The sequence below is a fragment of the Anarhichas minor genome, unplaced genomic scaffold (assembly GCF_050575085.1).
Source record: "Anarhichas minor isolate MPS153535 unplaced genomic scaffold, ASM5057508v1 ptg000045l, whole genome shotgun sequence".
Classification (NCBI taxonomy): domain Eukaryota; kingdom Metazoa; phylum Chordata; class Actinopteri; order Perciformes; family Anarhichadidae; genus Anarhichas; species Anarhichas minor.
In genome coordinates this window covers 2,031,129-2,049,489 of record NW_027466491.1, presented here as the reverse complement: position 1 = coordinate 2,049,489, position 18,361 = coordinate 2,031,129, and the positions used below count along the sequence as shown (strand labels likewise).

At 44.1% G+C, this 18,361-nt stretch overlaps 1 protein-coding gene across 1 annotated transcript in view; it reads left to right on the top strand.

Moving 5' to 3' along the window:
* Positions 1-17,274, top strand: part of dock4b (dedicator of cytokinesis 4b) — a 72,080-nt gene extending 54,806 nt beyond the window's left edge. Inside the window, exons 42-51 of the mRNA XM_076111301.1 lie at positions 2,422-2,505; positions 3,260-3,379; positions 3,669-3,790; positions 4,626-4,746; positions 5,668-5,749; positions 7,179-7,288; positions 9,121-9,193; positions 11,716-11,832; positions 12,543-12,604; positions 14,919-17,274. Of these exons, the coding sequence (XP_075967416.1) occupies positions 2,422-2,505; positions 3,260-3,379; positions 3,669-3,790; positions 4,626-4,746; positions 5,668-5,749; positions 7,179-7,288; positions 9,121-9,193; positions 11,716-11,832; positions 12,543-12,604; positions 14,919-15,377 (1,350 nt within the window). The 3' untranslated portion in view covers positions 15,378-17,274. The remainder of the gene's footprint in view (positions 1-2,421; positions 2,506-3,259; positions 3,380-3,668; positions 3,791-4,625; positions 4,747-5,667; positions 5,750-7,178; positions 7,289-9,120; positions 9,194-11,715; positions 11,833-12,542; positions 12,605-14,918) is intronic.
* The last annotated feature ends 1,087 nt before the right edge of the window (positions 17,275-18,361 follow it).

Below are 18,361 nucleotides of genomic sequence, written 5' to 3'. Positions count from 1 at the left end.
TGGCTGATGGATGGATGGATGGATGCAGGGAGAAAGAGAGGTCAAGTCAGAATATGGCAGATTGAGGAGGGGAAGGAAGGAGTATAGCGAAATGAATGTCTAATGTCTGGATGAATGAGATGGGAGTGTTTATGCAGCTGCTATATTATATGCTGAAGTGGTAACAGACCGACACACAGATTGATGGAGAAAAACTGGAATGCGGTCAATCCCGTCGACAAACATTTGCATCTACTGCCGCTCCAATAGCTCCTTGACAGTAAATAATAGCAGGGTGACAATACAGTGCAATTTCACAACCAGGAGGAGCTCGATTGAAGAGAATGGATTCTAGAAATGCTTTTTACCCTCAACAAACTCAGTGGACTCAGTGTCTTGCTCGTGTCGCATAGCAACCACCCTTTTCCACTGGGAGCGCGTTTGTGGGGGTTCATTTTTGTGTGTGTGTGTGTGTGTGTGTGTGGGCATTTACTGTATTTGTATGTGCGTGTGTTTGTGAGTGCATCTTGGGTTTGTGCAGAAGAGCATGCTTCTGTGTAGAAGTAGCCTATTAAGGTTTGTAGGAAACTTGACAGGAGCCGCAAGGGTAGCTGAAGTGCTTTCCACCTTCACTGCCATTATTTTGTTAGAAAAATGACGGCATATTTCAATGATTATTGGCTTCCCGTGTACTTATAGAGCAGCCCTTCACTTTGATACACTGTTGGCAACATCATGCATTTATTTCTCTATATAATTGTATAATTGGCATTTCCCCGAGTAAAGATTGATCCCCAACTTTCCTTAATTTGTACTTTTATTTTATACACAATACAAAATATTTCCATTATTTATCATGAGGTGGACACAGACGGGGCTGCTGCTTCTGCAGCCGACACACAGCATTCCTTCATCTTTGCACAGCATCGCATGCAGCAGTGCCCTTACGGAGATACACGCCATGAATCAATTGATTTCCCCGCGTAATGCCGATCGACAGCTGCCGAGGTTTGCTCGGCTTACAAATGAAAGAGAGATTGTCATTATTAATATTCAGATGTATTGCTTTAGTTTAAGTTGAAACCCTTGTGGGGGGGGGGGGGGGGGAATGCCGTCTGATTTATCTCCGCCCCGCTTCCCCTTCGCGCTCCATCTCTAATTGGACTTTTCTAATGATTAACTGAGCTACTCCTATGGCAAAGACTCACTCCCTGCAGCCCGACAAAAATTTTCCATCATTCGTAGGAAGCTTATTGATTTTTTTTTTTGCTGCCTTTTGCAAAGGTCCTTGGATGGAGTTTCCCTTCTCTCTTGTTAAACGACTGGCTTGGTGCTGATAAAGACCGTGATAACATTTATGCAATAAAATAAAAGTTGTTTATTTTCAATCCATTTTGCATGGTTTAATAAAAGAGTAACGTGCTATTATGAACAGTGCATACTAAAATAGGCTGTCGTGATAAAGATGGCCATCCGGGGATGTTTGTCTGGAATAATAATTGTCCTCGTAGTCTCATGCATTCATTGAAAGGCATCCTCGTTTGAGTGTGACACATTCAAAGCAGCATGGAGAATCTCTTCTCTTTAACTCTCATCTGTACCCGTCTCTTTGGAGATAAACAGCTGTGGGGAGAGGAACCGCGCTGATCGTTTTTAGCGAACTCCCCCTTTTACCTTTCCGTCCCTTATTTTAGTGTGACATTCCCTCTGTGGCAGATTCGAAAAGCAGATTTTGGTGAGCCGGGCCTTTTCGCCGGCTCTGCCGGCTCTGCCGGCTTTTTTCAAAGGCTCTGCCTTTGAAAAAAGGATTTAACATAATCTGTTGACGCATCACAAGTGTCGATGGCATTGTAAACAGCGACGGAGTGGCGTTTAATGTACGGGTGCCACAAAATCGGATCATTCAAAGCAGATCAGGCCGTTTCTCATCTTATCTGTTTCCCCTTGAAGTCGCCTTTTTTGAAGAGAATGTCTGGAGGAGCGAATAGGAAGCACACTCTCAAACCCATAATCAAGAAGTATGATGCTTCTGAAGAGAAACGATTTTTAGCAGGAAGCAGTTACACGAATGCACGCTTTTATAATTTGCCCCCTGAATCAAAGTGAAATCAATCCCTTGATTCCACCATTTGTCACAGTTTCTCTATTTTTAGCCACCGTGTGCTTTTATTCTGCTCCCTGAACTTGATTTTTGATATGACAACACAAAAACCCAGACAGGAGCACTACACCCCGTTTGAGCTGGATGTTTAGTTTACTCCGTTTGGATTTTGGCTCAGTTCGCTCGTGAATTGTTCTTCAAGGATTCAACAGAAATGTGTGGACACTAATTCACTGCGTCAGCCCAGCGGGTGTTCAGGTAGCACTGCAGCGCAGCAGAATGCCTGAGCGTCAGCTCCCGGTGTGCGCATAACAGATGCTCTGCATTTTGTCTCCGCTCAGGCCTTCTTCGTGAAGGACTACGTTATGAATCACCCCGAGGACGGCGAGAAGATCGGGCGACTGAGAGAACTCATGTTTGAACAGGTCTGTAATCAAAGACATGCACGTTAAGTTAAGTGTAGTGTATGCTCATAATGTGCTTTTCAATGTTAAAGGACATGAACATGGTGATCAGGAATGGGCCACCTTCTATCAAACAGCGTGTTTGATAGAACTCAAGGTCCACTTACGCGCTGGTTCTGGAGCTTTCTCAATAAGGAGAACAAGCAAGGAAGTGGACCTAGCGTTGTCAAACACAAACTGGGCAGATACCTGTGTCTGAGAGTTAAAAGAACTTGGATTATAACGGCCAGTATTCATCATTAACATGTTCGTATACAAGAATTTATGATAGGGGTCCCTTAAAACTGCTTATTCAAAAGACTGCAATTATTTGGTCCAGCTCTAATGATAATTATAATAATAATACATTTAATTTGAAAGTGCTTTTTTTAGACCCAAAGCGCCCTAGCTCTAGTACCTATATCAGGTGAGATTAGCTTGGCCTATCTCACTTCAAGTTCTTAATTGTTTTTTTAGTTGTTTTTTTTAAAGTCTCATAAATAATGGCCAAACAAAAACTCAACTCACAATTAAATGTGTTCAGTGGAAAGTATTCCACTGAATTTGACAATTTGCAGACTCATTTTAACCAAGCGCCTCTGGAACAAATGAGCCAAATATTTTGCAATTTACGCAAGATGATTTACAGATGAAGTAGGAGGAATAACAGCTCAGTTTATCTCTCAACTTGGTTGTTTTTAATATCCCGAGAAGTTAATCAGCTTTTGTTCTGCAGGCACACATTCTGGAGTACGGCCTCGCTGTGCATGAGAAGTTTGTTCCCCAGGACATGAGACCTCTCCACAAGAAGTTAGTGGACCAGTTCCATCTGATGAAATCCAGTCTTGGCATACAGGTGAGCCGGGAAACAAGGCGACACTTCAGTACGTCTTTAACAGTCCCACTTGTGTTCAAGATTTCACTCATTTAACCTTTTATGGAAGTGCACACTGTGTGGGACAACAGATGCCGACCGCTGTGTTGAGACTTCCGAGTGAACGGCCCCTTTAGTCCTCCGGGGAGAAAGCCACCCCTCATTACACATACTTCCTTCTTCTGGTTTTGTGTACTTTATTGACATACCTCATGCTGGCATGAAGCATTTAATCATGTGCACTGCCTCTTCTCCAATTTAAAAACCCCAGGAGTTTCCGGCTTATGTGCGTGCAAGCCCAGTGCACTTCACCAACGGGAGCCCACGAACATGCAGGAACTCTGTGCCCAACATCATCAGCCCAGACGGTGGCAGAGGGGTTGCCAGGCGGAGGTGATGACCTCTTTTGTATTCTTTTATTTTTTGTATTTTATTGATGTTATGTCTTTCTTTCTTTTGTCCTAGACATTTTAAAAAACACCCACAAAGCTCCTTTACTTCAGCATGAAGTTTCTCCTTCATATTTAGTGTGTTAACCCTCTTTCTTCATCTTACTTCCTTCTTTTCACTTTTTTTATGTCCCGTCCTCACCTCGAACACCACTCTCTGTGTGGCTGCTGCCGAGCCGGCAGGCAAACTGTGTGTGTGTGTGTGTGTGTGTGTGTGTGTGTGTGTGTGTGTGTGTGTGTGTGTGTGTGTGTGTGTGTGTGTGTGTGTGTGTGTGTGTGTGTGTGATTTTGATGTGTTCAGTGACCCTGCCACTCTGTCTACCTGCGACATTCTTCCTCCACAGTCTGATCCCAGGGGGGCAAAGCCACACATACAGACACACACATCACCCCAGCCTCCCAGTGGCATTTCACGTTTTCCTTTTTGAGTTTTGATTTCTTTTTCGTTCTCTGTTTGGCAACACGAAAACAAGTTACGCATTTTGGTGAGGACTCCTGTTGTTCCCTTCCTCTGAAAACCCCGTTGTGTTTGTTCTCTAACCTTTCTTTTACACTTGTGCCTGACAAGTGCTTGATGGAATGCTGTGATTGCTGCATCGATTATCTTCTCGGGATCTGACATTTTCTGTCCCCGTTTGTCTTTTTCCCTGCCTGCCTGCCCTTTTTTGTGTGCTGAATTTTTTGGTGAGTGAAAGCTAATGAAACAAAATACCACAACCCATGTCCCTTTTATTGAAAGCCACCATAAGCATCGCTCTCTGTCTTGCTGTCACCCTCAGCCTCCCTAGCTACCCTGCGGTGAACCGCTACTCCTCGTCCTCTCTGTCGTCTCAGGCCTCCAATGAAGTCAGCAACATCACAGGGCAATCGGAGAGTTCGGATGAAGTCTTCAACATGCAGGTAATCTCCCTCTCTCTCTCTCTCTCTCTCTCTCTCTCTCTCTCTCTCTCTCTCTCCCCGCAGATTTCAAGTGTAATACTTTTAAATCCTCCTCACTCCGTTCAGCCCTCGTTTCTCTCCTCCTCTGACCCTTCCTCTCTGTCGTCCCCTCAGCTTTGTCCGGCCGAGCAAATTGTTGTGATTATCAACCCCAAAAAAAGGACACAGTGCTTTGTGTGGTCCGTCCAGGCAGCTTGCTGGAGTTTGGCAGTAATCTAAACTAGATTTGGCCCATTCAGAAAGCTGCTGACAACTCCTGGCAAGCGGTCTGAGCGCACCTGGCAGGCCTTGAATAACAGGACGCAGACACAAACACGAGAGGAAAAGTCCTGTTGTCGGGGGATCTGACTGAACCCATTGCGGTGTTATTTTTGAACATCATAGCTGTTATTTTATAGATCAAGTACAAGTTACTGAACGATGATCTTACAGACAAGTATCGGTGCAGAATACGTCAAGTCTGTACAGTAAATATTAGTAACACTTTCTACGATGTCCATGTCTACAATACATTATAAACATACTTATAACCCGCTTATAGAACCATGTAATAATAGCTAGCACTCATACATATGCATATGCTTTATTAATAGTATTCATAACAAATCATAAAGCAGTTTATAATGACTTATGATATATAATAATACTTTTCTTTCTTGCGTAGATTATGCAGTTATGAAGTATTATAATACCTGACCTCATTATACAATGTTTTATAATGTGTTATGAGTATTGTAATTTAGCATTATAAATATGAATGCTTCTAACTATAACTACACAGTTCTATCAGAACATCATAAACTATAAGTATGTTTATGATGCTCATGATGTTCTGGGTTCATGTTAGTGATGATGTCGTTGTTTTTGTCATCCCACCTACAGCCCAGTCCGTCTACCTCAAGCCTCAGCTCCAACCACTCTGCCTCACCCAATGTCACCAGCTCGGCCCCTTCCAGTGCCAGAGGTGAGACTGGCCCTCTACAGAAAGCATACTCATTTTACAATGTTATACACTGTAGGCTCACTGTAGCTGATATTTCACTCTGGAGTGACTCGCGCGGAGGCAGAAGACAGAAGAGGTTCAGCTGGACGCGCTGAACATGGGGACCGAAACCTTTGACCTTTTTTTTTTTTTTGTGACACATTGTTCTCTCAAACCACCGCACAGCATCCTGTCTGGTGAGGTCAGCGAGGTTAGACGGCAGCCAGGGAACACGAGCAGGAGAGGATGATTGGGTCGAAGAGGAGAACGGGCGAGGGGAGCAGGGTTGAATGGAAAGTTGGGGGACTGAAAAATAGAGAGAATACAAAATGAGCTGGGATGAAAAATGAAACGGTGCTGGGACGTGGTGGTGACAAACGCTGTTGAAAGACACATGGGAGCCAGTGAGAATGCAAGACACAGCAAGAGAGAGTAAGAGATGATCAGAGCTCTGTGGGGTATCTCTCTTGGACCTCAACACTATCTCCAGTCCGGCCCGGGCCGTCCAAGCCTCCTCTTCAGAGTGTGAATATCTAACGCTTTCCCTGTCTGCCCTCTTATCTCGCTGTGTTCAAATGGGCAAACGTGTTCCTGCCTGATCCACATCATAAAGAGTAAGGATATATGAAGACGTTTATGGAAGCTTATACACTCCCCTTTGGCAGGCTGCAGGCAGCGGACGGTGCCCTTATGAAAGTGGCCTCTGTCTACCCATAAAGCCTGGAGAGAATTATTGCTTGTGTGGTCTTATCTGAATGAGAGCCAGCGATGGGTATCTCATACTCGTATGATAGCCCTCCAAGTGCTATCGCATTCGCTAATGGATCAAGATCCCTACAGTGGCTAACACCAGATGAGGGGGAAGTGCTGTGAAAATGGTGCCAGCGAGGTGTGTGTGTGTGTGTGTGTGTGTGTGGGCTTTTGCGTTTCTCTCGACGCATGTGTTACACGTGTTTCTGTGTCAAGGTTTAGCACGTGTGTCTGTCTGTTGTAATTGTTCAGTCTAACTGAGGAGGTGAGGGAGTGCGCTTGGAGGGAGTGAGGTGTGTGTGTGTGTGTGTGTGTGTGTGTGTGTGTGTGTGTGTGTGTGTGTGTGTGTGTGTGTGTGTGTGTGTGTGTGTGTGTGTGTGTGTGTGTGTGTGTGTGTGTGTGTGTGTGTGTGTGTGTGTGTGTGTGTGTGTGTGTGTGTGTGTGTGTGGGAGGGAGCAGGCCATTTATCATGTCGTAGAGCTAGTGAGGCGGAAAGAATGGTAGAGAGGCTTTGAGGGAGAAAGAGAGATTGGCCTTTCATGATTGCCAGTATTCATGGGTAATAGTCTAACACCTTGCTGCTATTTGGTCCCTTATGTGTTGCACATGCTCTCGTGTGTGTGAGAGAGACCGCCCTAACATCTCATACTGTCCATTCCAGGTTCACCCCAGATGGCAGAGAAACACAAGCATTCCAGAGAAAATGCCTGTCTGTCTCCACGAGACCGACCGGTCAGCGCCATCTTCCCCAACCCCATGGACCCTGCACAGGTTAACACACACACACACACGCATTCACGTACACAAACGTTAAAGTGTGGTTGGTATAACCAGAAGGAATGGCACATTATATCCATTACGGATAGAGGAATGGTCCAGTCAAATAAAGCGCAGTGCAACTGTCCCCCCTTAGGTTAAAACAGATGGATGTTTGCATGCAAAGAAAAGGTGGATGAAAACAGACAGCCTTTGACCTTTCAGTGACCGAACAATGAGGAGAGATGTCTGCTAGTATGAGGAAAGTTTGAAAATGTGCTCCTATTGTCACATTTGCATTTCTATATTTGGTTTGAAGAAAAAAACTAATTTATTTCCACTGTGCTAATGCAAAGGTTAGCTAGCAGAAGCAGCACACGCAGCATCTAAACCGTTTTGTGAAAAGGATATTAAAAGAAAATCTCATTTGCAACTAACACTCAAATGTTATTGTTCCACATGTGGCGTCATGTTGCCATATGTAGCATATAAGCATAGCCAAATCAAATCACAGTAGAGTTAGAGTGGTCGGAGTTTAAGATTACAGTGTTGAGAAAGCTAATAACACAGTACATGTAGCAACTGTGCTGCTGTGTTTTGTTCCCAACTGCAACAACAAAGGGTTCTGAATTCCCTACAGCTCTTCTTCTTCATGGAAACAGCGGCCAAGGCGAATGTGTTTAGTAGTACTGAGAGCCGTCTGTGTTTCTATATAAAGTAACTCTGAGACTATAATAACAAGAAAAGTTTGAAATATAGATGCAGAATGTGGAAAGCCCTTCCCTTTCCACTCTCTGTACTCGGTGGACTATTTGTTTTTAGGAGGGTAATGGAAAAGGAACACTCTTATTTGTTCCTCCTCTCACTCGCGGGTCTTACGGATGGTTGTGTCCTCTGCAGTCGAGCTCACTTGGCTCCACCTGTCCTCCAAATGTGTGATTGTGTGATTTGGAATAAGACAAGATCTATATGCTTTGACACTTTGCTCCTTATTGGCAGCCGCCCGTAATGGGCATGCAGAAATCAAGGTCTGCATTGTATATCACGGCATATCTTAATGGCTGACTTCTGTCTTAGGAAAAATTGGCTCATGCCGTGACGCCATTTGTAGCCGAGAATTTCAGTTTTTCAAGAGCGGCAGTCCAGCTTTGCCTCATTTTCAGTGAAAGAAAGAAACAATAACATTCCAGTAACGCAAGAACAAGAGCCGACAAGAACAACATGATATTGCAGCGTCTCCTCTCGCTGAAGGGCAGTGTGTAACGTAATCACACACTCTCTATCCTCAGTGACAAAGCTACTGTAACAGAAAAAGAGGGTGTTTGTTTTTTCAAGGCCCTTCATCTCTTGCAGTCAGCACTGCCGGCACAGTTCACCTGTTTTTATTCGTAGCCTGTTTGTGTTGAATCAAAAGAATTGTTCTGATGGCGGCAGACCAGGCAATTATTTCCAACCCGAGAGCAGCGAAAGACCGGCTATTAGCGGCTAATGGAACATTGATCATCGGAAGCATTGATCACTTGTAACATTTACTGTAATAAGATCTATATGTTTTTTGGGGGATGGAGGGGGAGGGCTCATCACTTCTGCAAATATCACACCTCTGCTAGACATAAAGGTCATTACGCATTCAGCTCTCTGGCTCTGTTGCCGCCTGTGCGCTCCCTCTGCTCTGCTCTATTGAATTTGTGAGGGGAAAGATTTCACACCTTGATATTTATTTTAACCGTTCGATATTCAATTACTCCTCTCCGCTTTAAGGCTGGAATTTACCTACGTTATCTCAAACACACTGTTTCACGCTGCACATGTTTGACAGTCATTTGGACTATTTCTTCTGTGTGCAGAGAGCCGCCCCTCATCATATAGGTGATGCCACTTTACCAAGGAGTGACCCCAACCTGTCGGCGCCAGACAAAGGTAAAACGCCATGTTCAGCATATTCTGTTACACCCCTTCTCGTTCCATCCAACACTCAGCAACCCTCGACATACACCCTCACCTTGCAGGGAATCTCCTCAAGCAGAATAATAATGCCAAAGTGAGGTGAGATCTGTTTTTTTTTTTTTGTGTGTCCGCGGCTGTTAGAGCAGCGATGCAGGGGGGGGCTGCGTCGGTAACGGGCATCTCCTCTATTACTCACCACTGTCCAGGCTGGCGGCCATTTGTTCGGACACGCAGTGTGTGTGTAAGACAGTTTCACCTCAGAGTGACTTGAGACGTCTGTCTTCACACAGCTGCTTCAGGGAGCGCCTCAGGATATATACACACACACAAACACATATACTCACACACACACACACACACACACACACACACACACATACGGGGCTCCATTTTTTCCTTCAACTCCTTACAGCTTTTCATCTTCCCTCATCCTAAAAGAGTAATTAAAATGGCAGGTACTATTCCTGCAACGCTGATGGACGTGTGTGACATTCATATGTATGAGTTCATATCTGTTAGTTAAGCCCTCCCCCCCCCACCTGGTTGTCATTTTGCTCGGCATCGCCGAGGAGAGATGCATAATTCTTGCATTTTTCTGGGAAAAATATGCCTGTGAATTGAGACTGAACGCTTACAGCTCCCACCCCCTTGTGTAATTAACAAAAAAAAAAAAAAAACCTGAACAGTTTGATTGCTTTTCTCTGAACTTTGGCACAACGAAGAGAGAGTAAAATGCACACGTGAAATGCGTTTCCTTCCATCAGTGCATTCTCAGGAACACTTTGTGTAATAATTAGCGAGGAGCGTGGAAGAGACGCCTTAAAATAAAGAGTGAAGAGTGCGGATACGACAGCTTCCTTGTGACTCGCACAACTTTCCGTGTAATTCGAGCATGATGCTGTGAAACAATGCAGAGAGAAATAGATGAACTGCCGCAGTATGGTGACGTGACACCTTTACGCGTGCGACAATGACGAAAGGTGCTATGATTGACACGAAGCCTGTGATCGTGTTAACGTGTTGTTAGCAACATCTGCCGCCTCCACCTTTAAATCATAACTCCAGATACCAAACATAGTGTTGTTACAATACAACGCCTCCTAGACTCTTAGCTTGCAGTGAAATTAAATTATGTATGTTAGGCACCGGTGTCCGGAGGCATCAGACTACCAACACTTCACAAACTGTGACCTGACCAATCGCCCCGACTGCGATTTCAATAGCGTCTGATTACATTCTATTTGTACAGAAAGGCCTGCGCTTGATGCAGCTCCTAGACTTGAAGAGGCTACTATAAACCCAAGAACTAGTGTTGGTTTAATGGTGTATTTTATAGTTTATGAAGTGAAATCTATATTCAGGGAAACCCATTAACCTGCTTTCACACCAAATGTGCGAGTGTGGAATTGCACAAAATACAGGCATTCTTTTTGTCTTTTCTATTTCCTCGCTCTATTTGTATGCTTTTGTTTAAAAACTATTTTTTTACCCACCACAAATATCACTTCTGTAGAGGTTTGTTTTGCTGCTTGACCTGAAGCAACACGTTGCGCGTCTATGTCGTGTCTCTGCCAGTAATGTTGGCGAATATTAATAGGAGTATAGAAACACATTTATGGACTAAAATAATCTACCGACCCTCTGAAAAGCACAAGAGAGACGGGACTAGAAGTAAGAGAGAAAAAAAAAAGCAACAGCAAAACAGCTGGGGCACGTCAAAAGAATTGAAACAGGCCTCAGAATTCCATGAAGACAAAATCAAAATAGGATGTCAAAATGTACACTGAGCTGTGCTCTCTGGGGGACGCTTTGTGAGCCACAGTGGCTGCCTCGACAGTCAAAGTTCGTTTTTAGCGTAATCCTAAATGTGCTGACAATACATGTCCAATGGAGTTCTAGCAGTGTCAGGAGGCAGGAATAATGACGGCTTTAGTCTCGCTGTATAGGACAAACTCTCTGAGGTCCCAGAGTTATCTGGTCCTTCATGAAATACAAATAAATACATCTCAAGTATGGCATAATATATTAGAGCAGAGGAGGATACTGAGCAGAAAAATTAATTTTATGACTGTTGACATCCTGAATGTGCTTCGTGGAAGAGTTGATGCTTCAAGCTCCTTCTTCAGATTCTGCTTCATTGTAAATGGTGCACGCAAGGAAGCGACATCACCTTTTTTCAGCCCCCTAAAGAAGAAGAAAATACAGAAATCAGTCAAGTGAAATAATGCAATCTGTTTGAGGGAAGATAGCGTGTTCATGTTGGATTCCATCGCTCACCTTAGGAAGCTGAAGCCTGTACGACTTTTAACGGAATGCACTTCATCTTACACTCAATCTCAGGCAATATATACACTCCTGCACGTTTTGTCTGAAACCAAAGTTACTTCCATTTGTTTCCAGTTATCACAGCATCCATCTGAAATGTGTTTCTCCATGTTGTCTTGTGTAACCCCATATTCATTTGAGTGACTTTTAATGTTTCTGTGTGCCGTAAGTGCGACCCACACCCAGTAGCTGGAGCCTAGACAGTGTCAAAGAGGGCGCCCCATCCTTCTCTGACTCTTTTGGCAAAATGCTATGCCCTCCTGTACCTCCTAGGCCACCGTACTCAGGTAAAGTGGCTGAATCGTGATGGAATTCTCCGCTTGAAGAATGATACTAATATCTCCGCTCTGACTTTTGACACCTGGGGCTTTCCTCGCATCTTCCTACAATGACATTTTCCCATCTGAGGCTCTCAGCTGCCGCTTCCTGGCTTGCTGCTCCTAACGTCATGCACATACATGATGGCAACAGCTTTTGCTTCGCTAACTGGCTTTGGCATTTTTATGGTATGAGATGCGTGAGTTCAGCTGACAACAAGTCTGAAAATCTCTGTGGACCATAAGAGGGCTGGAGTCGATCCCAATTGAAATTCCAGTCAATTGCCGGATTTCGACCCTTGAGAAATGCATGTCATTACAGCTCTCTCCACCGTCAACTCGCACTGTATTTCAGTTGTTTACTTATTTACAGATTCAACAGATTTGACTTATCCCCCAGTGCTTTCTGATATATCGTGCTGGCCAGTAGCGTAATAAGCAGATGGAGTGTCCCCATCCCCCGTCCTCCTCCTCTTCCTCCCCCCCCCCCCCCCCCCCCCCCACTAAAGGACCTGCAGAACATCAGTGCTTCATTGATGCTTTAAGCCAATGGCCCTCTCAGCTCCTTGTGTGTATGTTTGCATGACTCACGCTGTGTCACCGCGGTGAATGGAAGAAAACGGCTGCCTAATTCGAATTTTCCTTTTCTCTCTCTTTCTCTCTCATCTGCTTGTCAGCAGGCTCCTCGGCTAAAAACATGAGGTCACAGTCTCCTGTCTCCGCGTCCAGATCGCCTCAAAAGGTTGGTTCTGTTTCTGTCACTCACTTCCTCTGTCCTCCGTTTGGTGTGTTTCAGTATTTTTTTCTCTTTTTTTTTTTATTGTTCCTCTGTCTTTCCCTGAGATTGCCTGACCTTGCTTAGTGACAGCCTCGGGGCCTTTGTACTGCACTGCTCAGGTCTTACCGGCCAGCTCCAGGGCCTTTATCCTACTCTGTGTCAACCCGAGGCCTGGGAGCTTTGCATTACTGTTCACTGAAGCTGCTAACTGCTCCAGTACTGCTGATTTTGTAGCTTTTTTATGACCCGGCCGTCCCAAAGAGGACCCAAAACGGTACTGGCTGGAGGGCACTCATCGTGATAGCTGAATGTACACCTGGTAGGCGCCAACTGTTTTCCACTATCTTTAATTCTGGCTCTGAGAGGAGGTCACCTCCTGGCATGCTTGCCAAAAATATGCATAACCAGATGGATTTATTCAACTTCACTTCATGTACTTGTCAGTTCATTTAAATTTCAAAGACTGAACCCTATTTGTCATGGGTTGTTTTTTTTCCTTCACTATTGATGCAATGAGACCTGCGTGTGCTGTACCGAATGTTCCCTCTCGCATCTCTCAACTGAGATGTGTTGAAACAAGTTTTTAATACCTCTGACCTCAAGTGTTTTTATGTTTATCTGCAGCTAAACTGATTACTCTCGCTTTGTCTCCAAGCTCTGATTTGTTGTTAATGAGCCTCTTAGTAGTTAATACCAGACTGCAGAAGCAGGAGAGGTCCAGGAAAAGGTTAACTAAGCGCAGAGTGAGCTTTTAATGAGGGATAAAAAGTCGTTTTGAAACTCGGGTGAAGCGAAGCTCGTCTGCTGCTAACTGGTATCTTCTTCGCGGGCTTGTCACGAGCGACGGTGAAAAGCTCCCAGCTTAGTTGCGGGCGCGATGTCTCCCCACGTGTGACAACTGCCGCCTGTGAATGCGGTTGTTTTTTGGTGTGTGGTCTGCCGTGTGAGGCGGAAAGAGAGAGAGAGAGAGTGTGAAAGAACGACTCTGGAAAGTGTGAGTGACAGCTTGGGACTCAGCGTGCTCTGTCAATCACATCTGTGCGTGTGGTTAGGTGCGCGCATGTTGGCACCCGTGTGTGTGTGTGTGTGTGTGTGTGTGTGAGTCGTATGCGCTGATAGAAGAGGCCCGAAGCGAAGTGCCTCGCTGCCCATCACAGCACAGCCTGAGACGGGTCCTCCGTGGACCTCCAGCAGGCCCCATTATCCCGGCACACACGACACACACACACACACACACCAGTCAGTGCAGCCGGGGGCCCATTACCAGACCACAAACCCCAGGACAGATAGTGAACCTGCAGAAAACACACGGTGCCAGTCTGACAGGGCTGCACCTACAAGAAATGAGATTCGGTGGGAGCCTCTCTCTGGAGAACTGGGTCAGGAGTTTAAACTGCTTGTCAGCACTATATTAAATACACAGATTTTCATCATGGTCGCCCCAGATGTGGGAAAAAAAGGTTTGTCCAGTCGTGCATGATAAATGGATACCTCTCTTTAGTGCGTGCCCCCTGAAGCATGAGCAATATGACCTTACTGATCAATTGTATACTCCGCTAGATCCAATTAAATTTTAGCAGATATAATGGCAGCAGCGTGGTGTAATTGCTTAGAAAAACATTTTGATGAGCGATCGGATTTTTGAGGGGGCATGTTGTGTTTTTTCGTCTCGGTGCACATGGCCGTTTGATGGAGTGTAAAAACCTGGCCCTCTCAATCTGTTCACTGAAGTACTTATCGGTGCTGTAGGGCTGAGTCAGCACACATGTTGGAGACAGCAGACTAGGGGATGCATACAATACGGTTGCATACTTTCCATCATTTTTTTATATAATGCCATTATATGTCGAGTTATTCTTCACAACAACTCTTCAAATGAAACGATCAGAGAAGGTTATTGTCATTCTTGATTATTCTGCTGATATCAAATATCAAGCACTGTTGTCACCATGGGCTCTCAGACCGTACGATGGGCATTTTTCACTATTTTTTAGTAAAATTTAAGATAATCGTTACCATAGGGCAGAGAAAAACAGTAAATAATTACAATAGAGAAGCTGGAAACAGGTCATGTTTGACATTTATGGTTCAAAAACCCAGATTTTCAGGATGGTATTCAAACAATTAATTGATCATCAAAAGGGTTTGTTGTTTGGCTTATCCATTAATCAACCCAATAGCTTTAGCTGCTTGAAAGGCCCAGAAGCCAAAAAAAGGTTGTTCACCACATATCTATGCAATGAACATATAATTGATTTCTCATTCTTTCTCCCTGTAGACCACAGTGCCACCTTTCACCCCTTCACCCACCGAGTGCCAGTCCACCAGCCTGGTCTCCAACTCCCCCGTCCTCTCCGGCAGCTACAGCAGTGGCATCTCCTCGCTCAGCCGCTGCAGCGTGTCGGAAGCTTCGGGCACCGAGCTGCCCGCGGGCGACCACCCGGCCCACCCGCTGCCTCCCCCCAGCACCTTGCCAAACTCCGTCTCCAGCAGCTCAGACGAGCCGATCCGCAGAGAGAATAAGACGCCTCCCCCCTACAGCGTGTACGAGAGGAACAACCCCCGCAGCAGGCCCGTGCCGATGCCCCACAGTCTGTCCATCCCCCCGCAGGCGGACCCCCCGGCCCTGCCGCCCAAGCCTCACCAGCTCCGCACTGGCAGCATGAAGCTGGACGGGACCTCTGACCCTCGAGTCCCCAGACCGAGGCCTCTGCCCAGGAAGGTGTCCCAGCTATAGGTGCTGGTTCGGGTCCAGGTCTGGAGAAGAAACACACACTGGCGTATTTTGCACTTTTCTACTGGGCACTCACTTGTTTTGTTTTTTTTGTGATCTACAGTTTGGCATTCCTGACCTACACTCCAATAAAAGACACGGGCCTATAGATTAACAGGCAGTCAAAAAACAACAACTGACGAGACGGTCAAATATTGAAAGTTTCTTTTTGTATTTGCTAGAGGGCATTGCATTGACTTTGACTTGGTCATTCTGCACTTTTAGCTCTAGTATGTATAATAGGTCACCACGGTCAGTCGCAACATATGTTTACCAGAACACTCTAGACAAAACACAGTTTTGATAGATGTAATAATCTCAAATATATGTATATTGGTATATATATATGAGAATTGTTTTTGCCTTAAGTATTGGAAACAGAGTCTTTTATCCGTGAGTCTTGCACGTTTTCTTTTTTGTTTGTTTTTTAACGACTCCGTACATTTGTGTACTATATGGCTACAAAGGTGCTAGAGGCCTCGAGTATGCATTTCAGTGAAGTGTAGTAGAAACGGGTGTGTTCCCATAGTCATATCCACACGAGCAATGGTACAGAGACATTGAACATGCTAACAAAAATGTATCACCGTTAAATGAAAAAAAACAAATGCTGTTATTTCTGCCCGACGAAAAATGACATTTTTATGTGGTGATTTTTGGACTCCACGTTATTTAACTCCACATGGTCATATGTAAATCAGAAAACGAGAGGTTTTCAGTGGGAAGTTGCCATCAAACCACTCTACTGCCCTTCTCTCTCTCTCTCTCTCTTACAATCAGCTTCTCACACTTACCAAAAATTGCCCACATTAACAATAAAATCATGAGCCTGGACCAAACACAGGGGCAAAAACTGGTGCATTTGTATGCTTAGAACTTTGCCTTTGACCATTTGCATTTAGATGAACACACCCTATCCCTCCTGCATGATGTACATGACAACAGATCTTTAGGGGGTGTACCAAGTATTTTGCCAAAGGAAGATGTACAATGTGCTGCCAAGAAACTTTTGTTCAACTGAGGCAGAACGTTTTAAGACACAATTTTGATTTCACAAAGGTGATTTCACCCCCAAAAAATATCCCAATTAAACTGTTATGTATTGATCAGATGAGCACAAACGAGACTTAATCATCTGTATTTTGACCATTACTGTTTTTTTATGAACTCTCTATTTGACAAAAGCAGTAATTGGAACAGAGTTTCACTCTCGGCAGCAACCTTAAAACACACGAGGACTGACACTCTATTGAAGAAATATTTACAAACTAATCATTGTCAAATATTTGTACAGTTGAGATTTACTTTGTGTTGATTAAAAAGATGGACGTGAGTTGACTGCACTATAGATAGTTGCACAGTTCAACCGCATTGCATTGCTGCAGTGAAGTAAGTTTTCTGTGGCAGGCACATTTCACATTGTTTTGTAAGATAGAGGACATTTTTGGCTTAAAATATTCATCAATCGTAAATTCCGTGCACCATTTTATTATTTTTGGGGGGGGGGTAGCTTTGATATTGTTTATATGTTTCATTTTTTGTATTGTTAATTTACTTTTTGATTTGTTGTGAATTTTTGAGATTAAATATTCACATTAATCAGTACTTGAGAACCTGTAAATTATATGATGAGATTAATGTAAGTATGCCAAATATAAAGTTTGTGTATTACAATTAATGTAAATATTGTGTTTTTAACAAAATGTAGCTATAACAATTTACAGCTTTGAATGTAATGTTGAAGCAGCAAATTATTATTATAAATGTTCAAACTTTTATGGTTTTGTGAGTGTAGAAAAACTTAAGGTCATGCATAATGACAGCTAACACATTTACAAGTTCAATAAACTGCTCTATGTAATACAAATGGACTGATTGGCAGTTTTCTATGTGATGGGACCTTGGAGATTTAAGTGACATAGTATTTGTACTCATTCATGGGGTGCTGAGGTTTCACATACACAAACGCTCTCCCAGCACTGCAGACATCATGAGAGATGAGACAATGCACCCCGAGGGACTAACTGAAACGGCCGCACCTTGGCTCACGTCCGACTCTGCAAGGAAGCAGAAGTGATTTAGGGAAGAAGGACTAGCAACTGTTGGCGGGAATCATTTGGAATGTCAATTTATCACTATTTGAAAGCACGAATGAGAGTTTTTTTTTTAATACTTAAAATGTTAAATTGTAGCATTCAAACTTGCTGAGGTTGAATACCGATGGGCTCTGGTGGAATGCACTATTTCTTTGGATTTCCTTGAGATAAACTAAAAGAGATTGGCTGTGGATTATACATCCGAGATTGACATATTTATCAATAACGCTATCGGGGAAGGGTCATTCGGTTTTTAGGTGTACTGAGTCCTAGGTAATTAATATAATTCTGGTTTAATGCTGTTATTTATCATTATTCTATAATCTAAGGTCAGTGGCTGATAGAATAGTTTTAACATGGCGTTCTACTTGTGCTTGGCTGACGAGGATTTGAGAGTGAGAAAAACAGCAATAGGCATGCCCAGAGGTAATGTGGGCGGATGGCACACATGCGGCCGCGTGCGCATTGCCCCGTGCATTGTGTGGCAGGTAACGATGTAATATGCTGTAGCTGTCAGAAGTCAGTTTCGCCTTGTAGTAACTACGGTCACCTTAAAACAGCGTGGAGTATCTTCTTCAGCACAAATGTGAAAGTCTGCTCTATCAAGACCAACTCGAGATAAAAACACCGCGGTGGCCGCAGGATATTGTAATAAACCAAAAAAAAACATGGAGTTGTTCTCCAGGAAAATTGGTAACTGCTCGTTTTTTCAGAAGACAGTGTGCTGAATGTCATTCTGAGAACAGGTATGTGCCCATTCGGAATATCACCCGTGTTACTTTGTGTCCACATTTTCTGCGCCTTTGTACAAAGTAGCATAATTACGCCGCTGGATATGATACAATTGGTGGA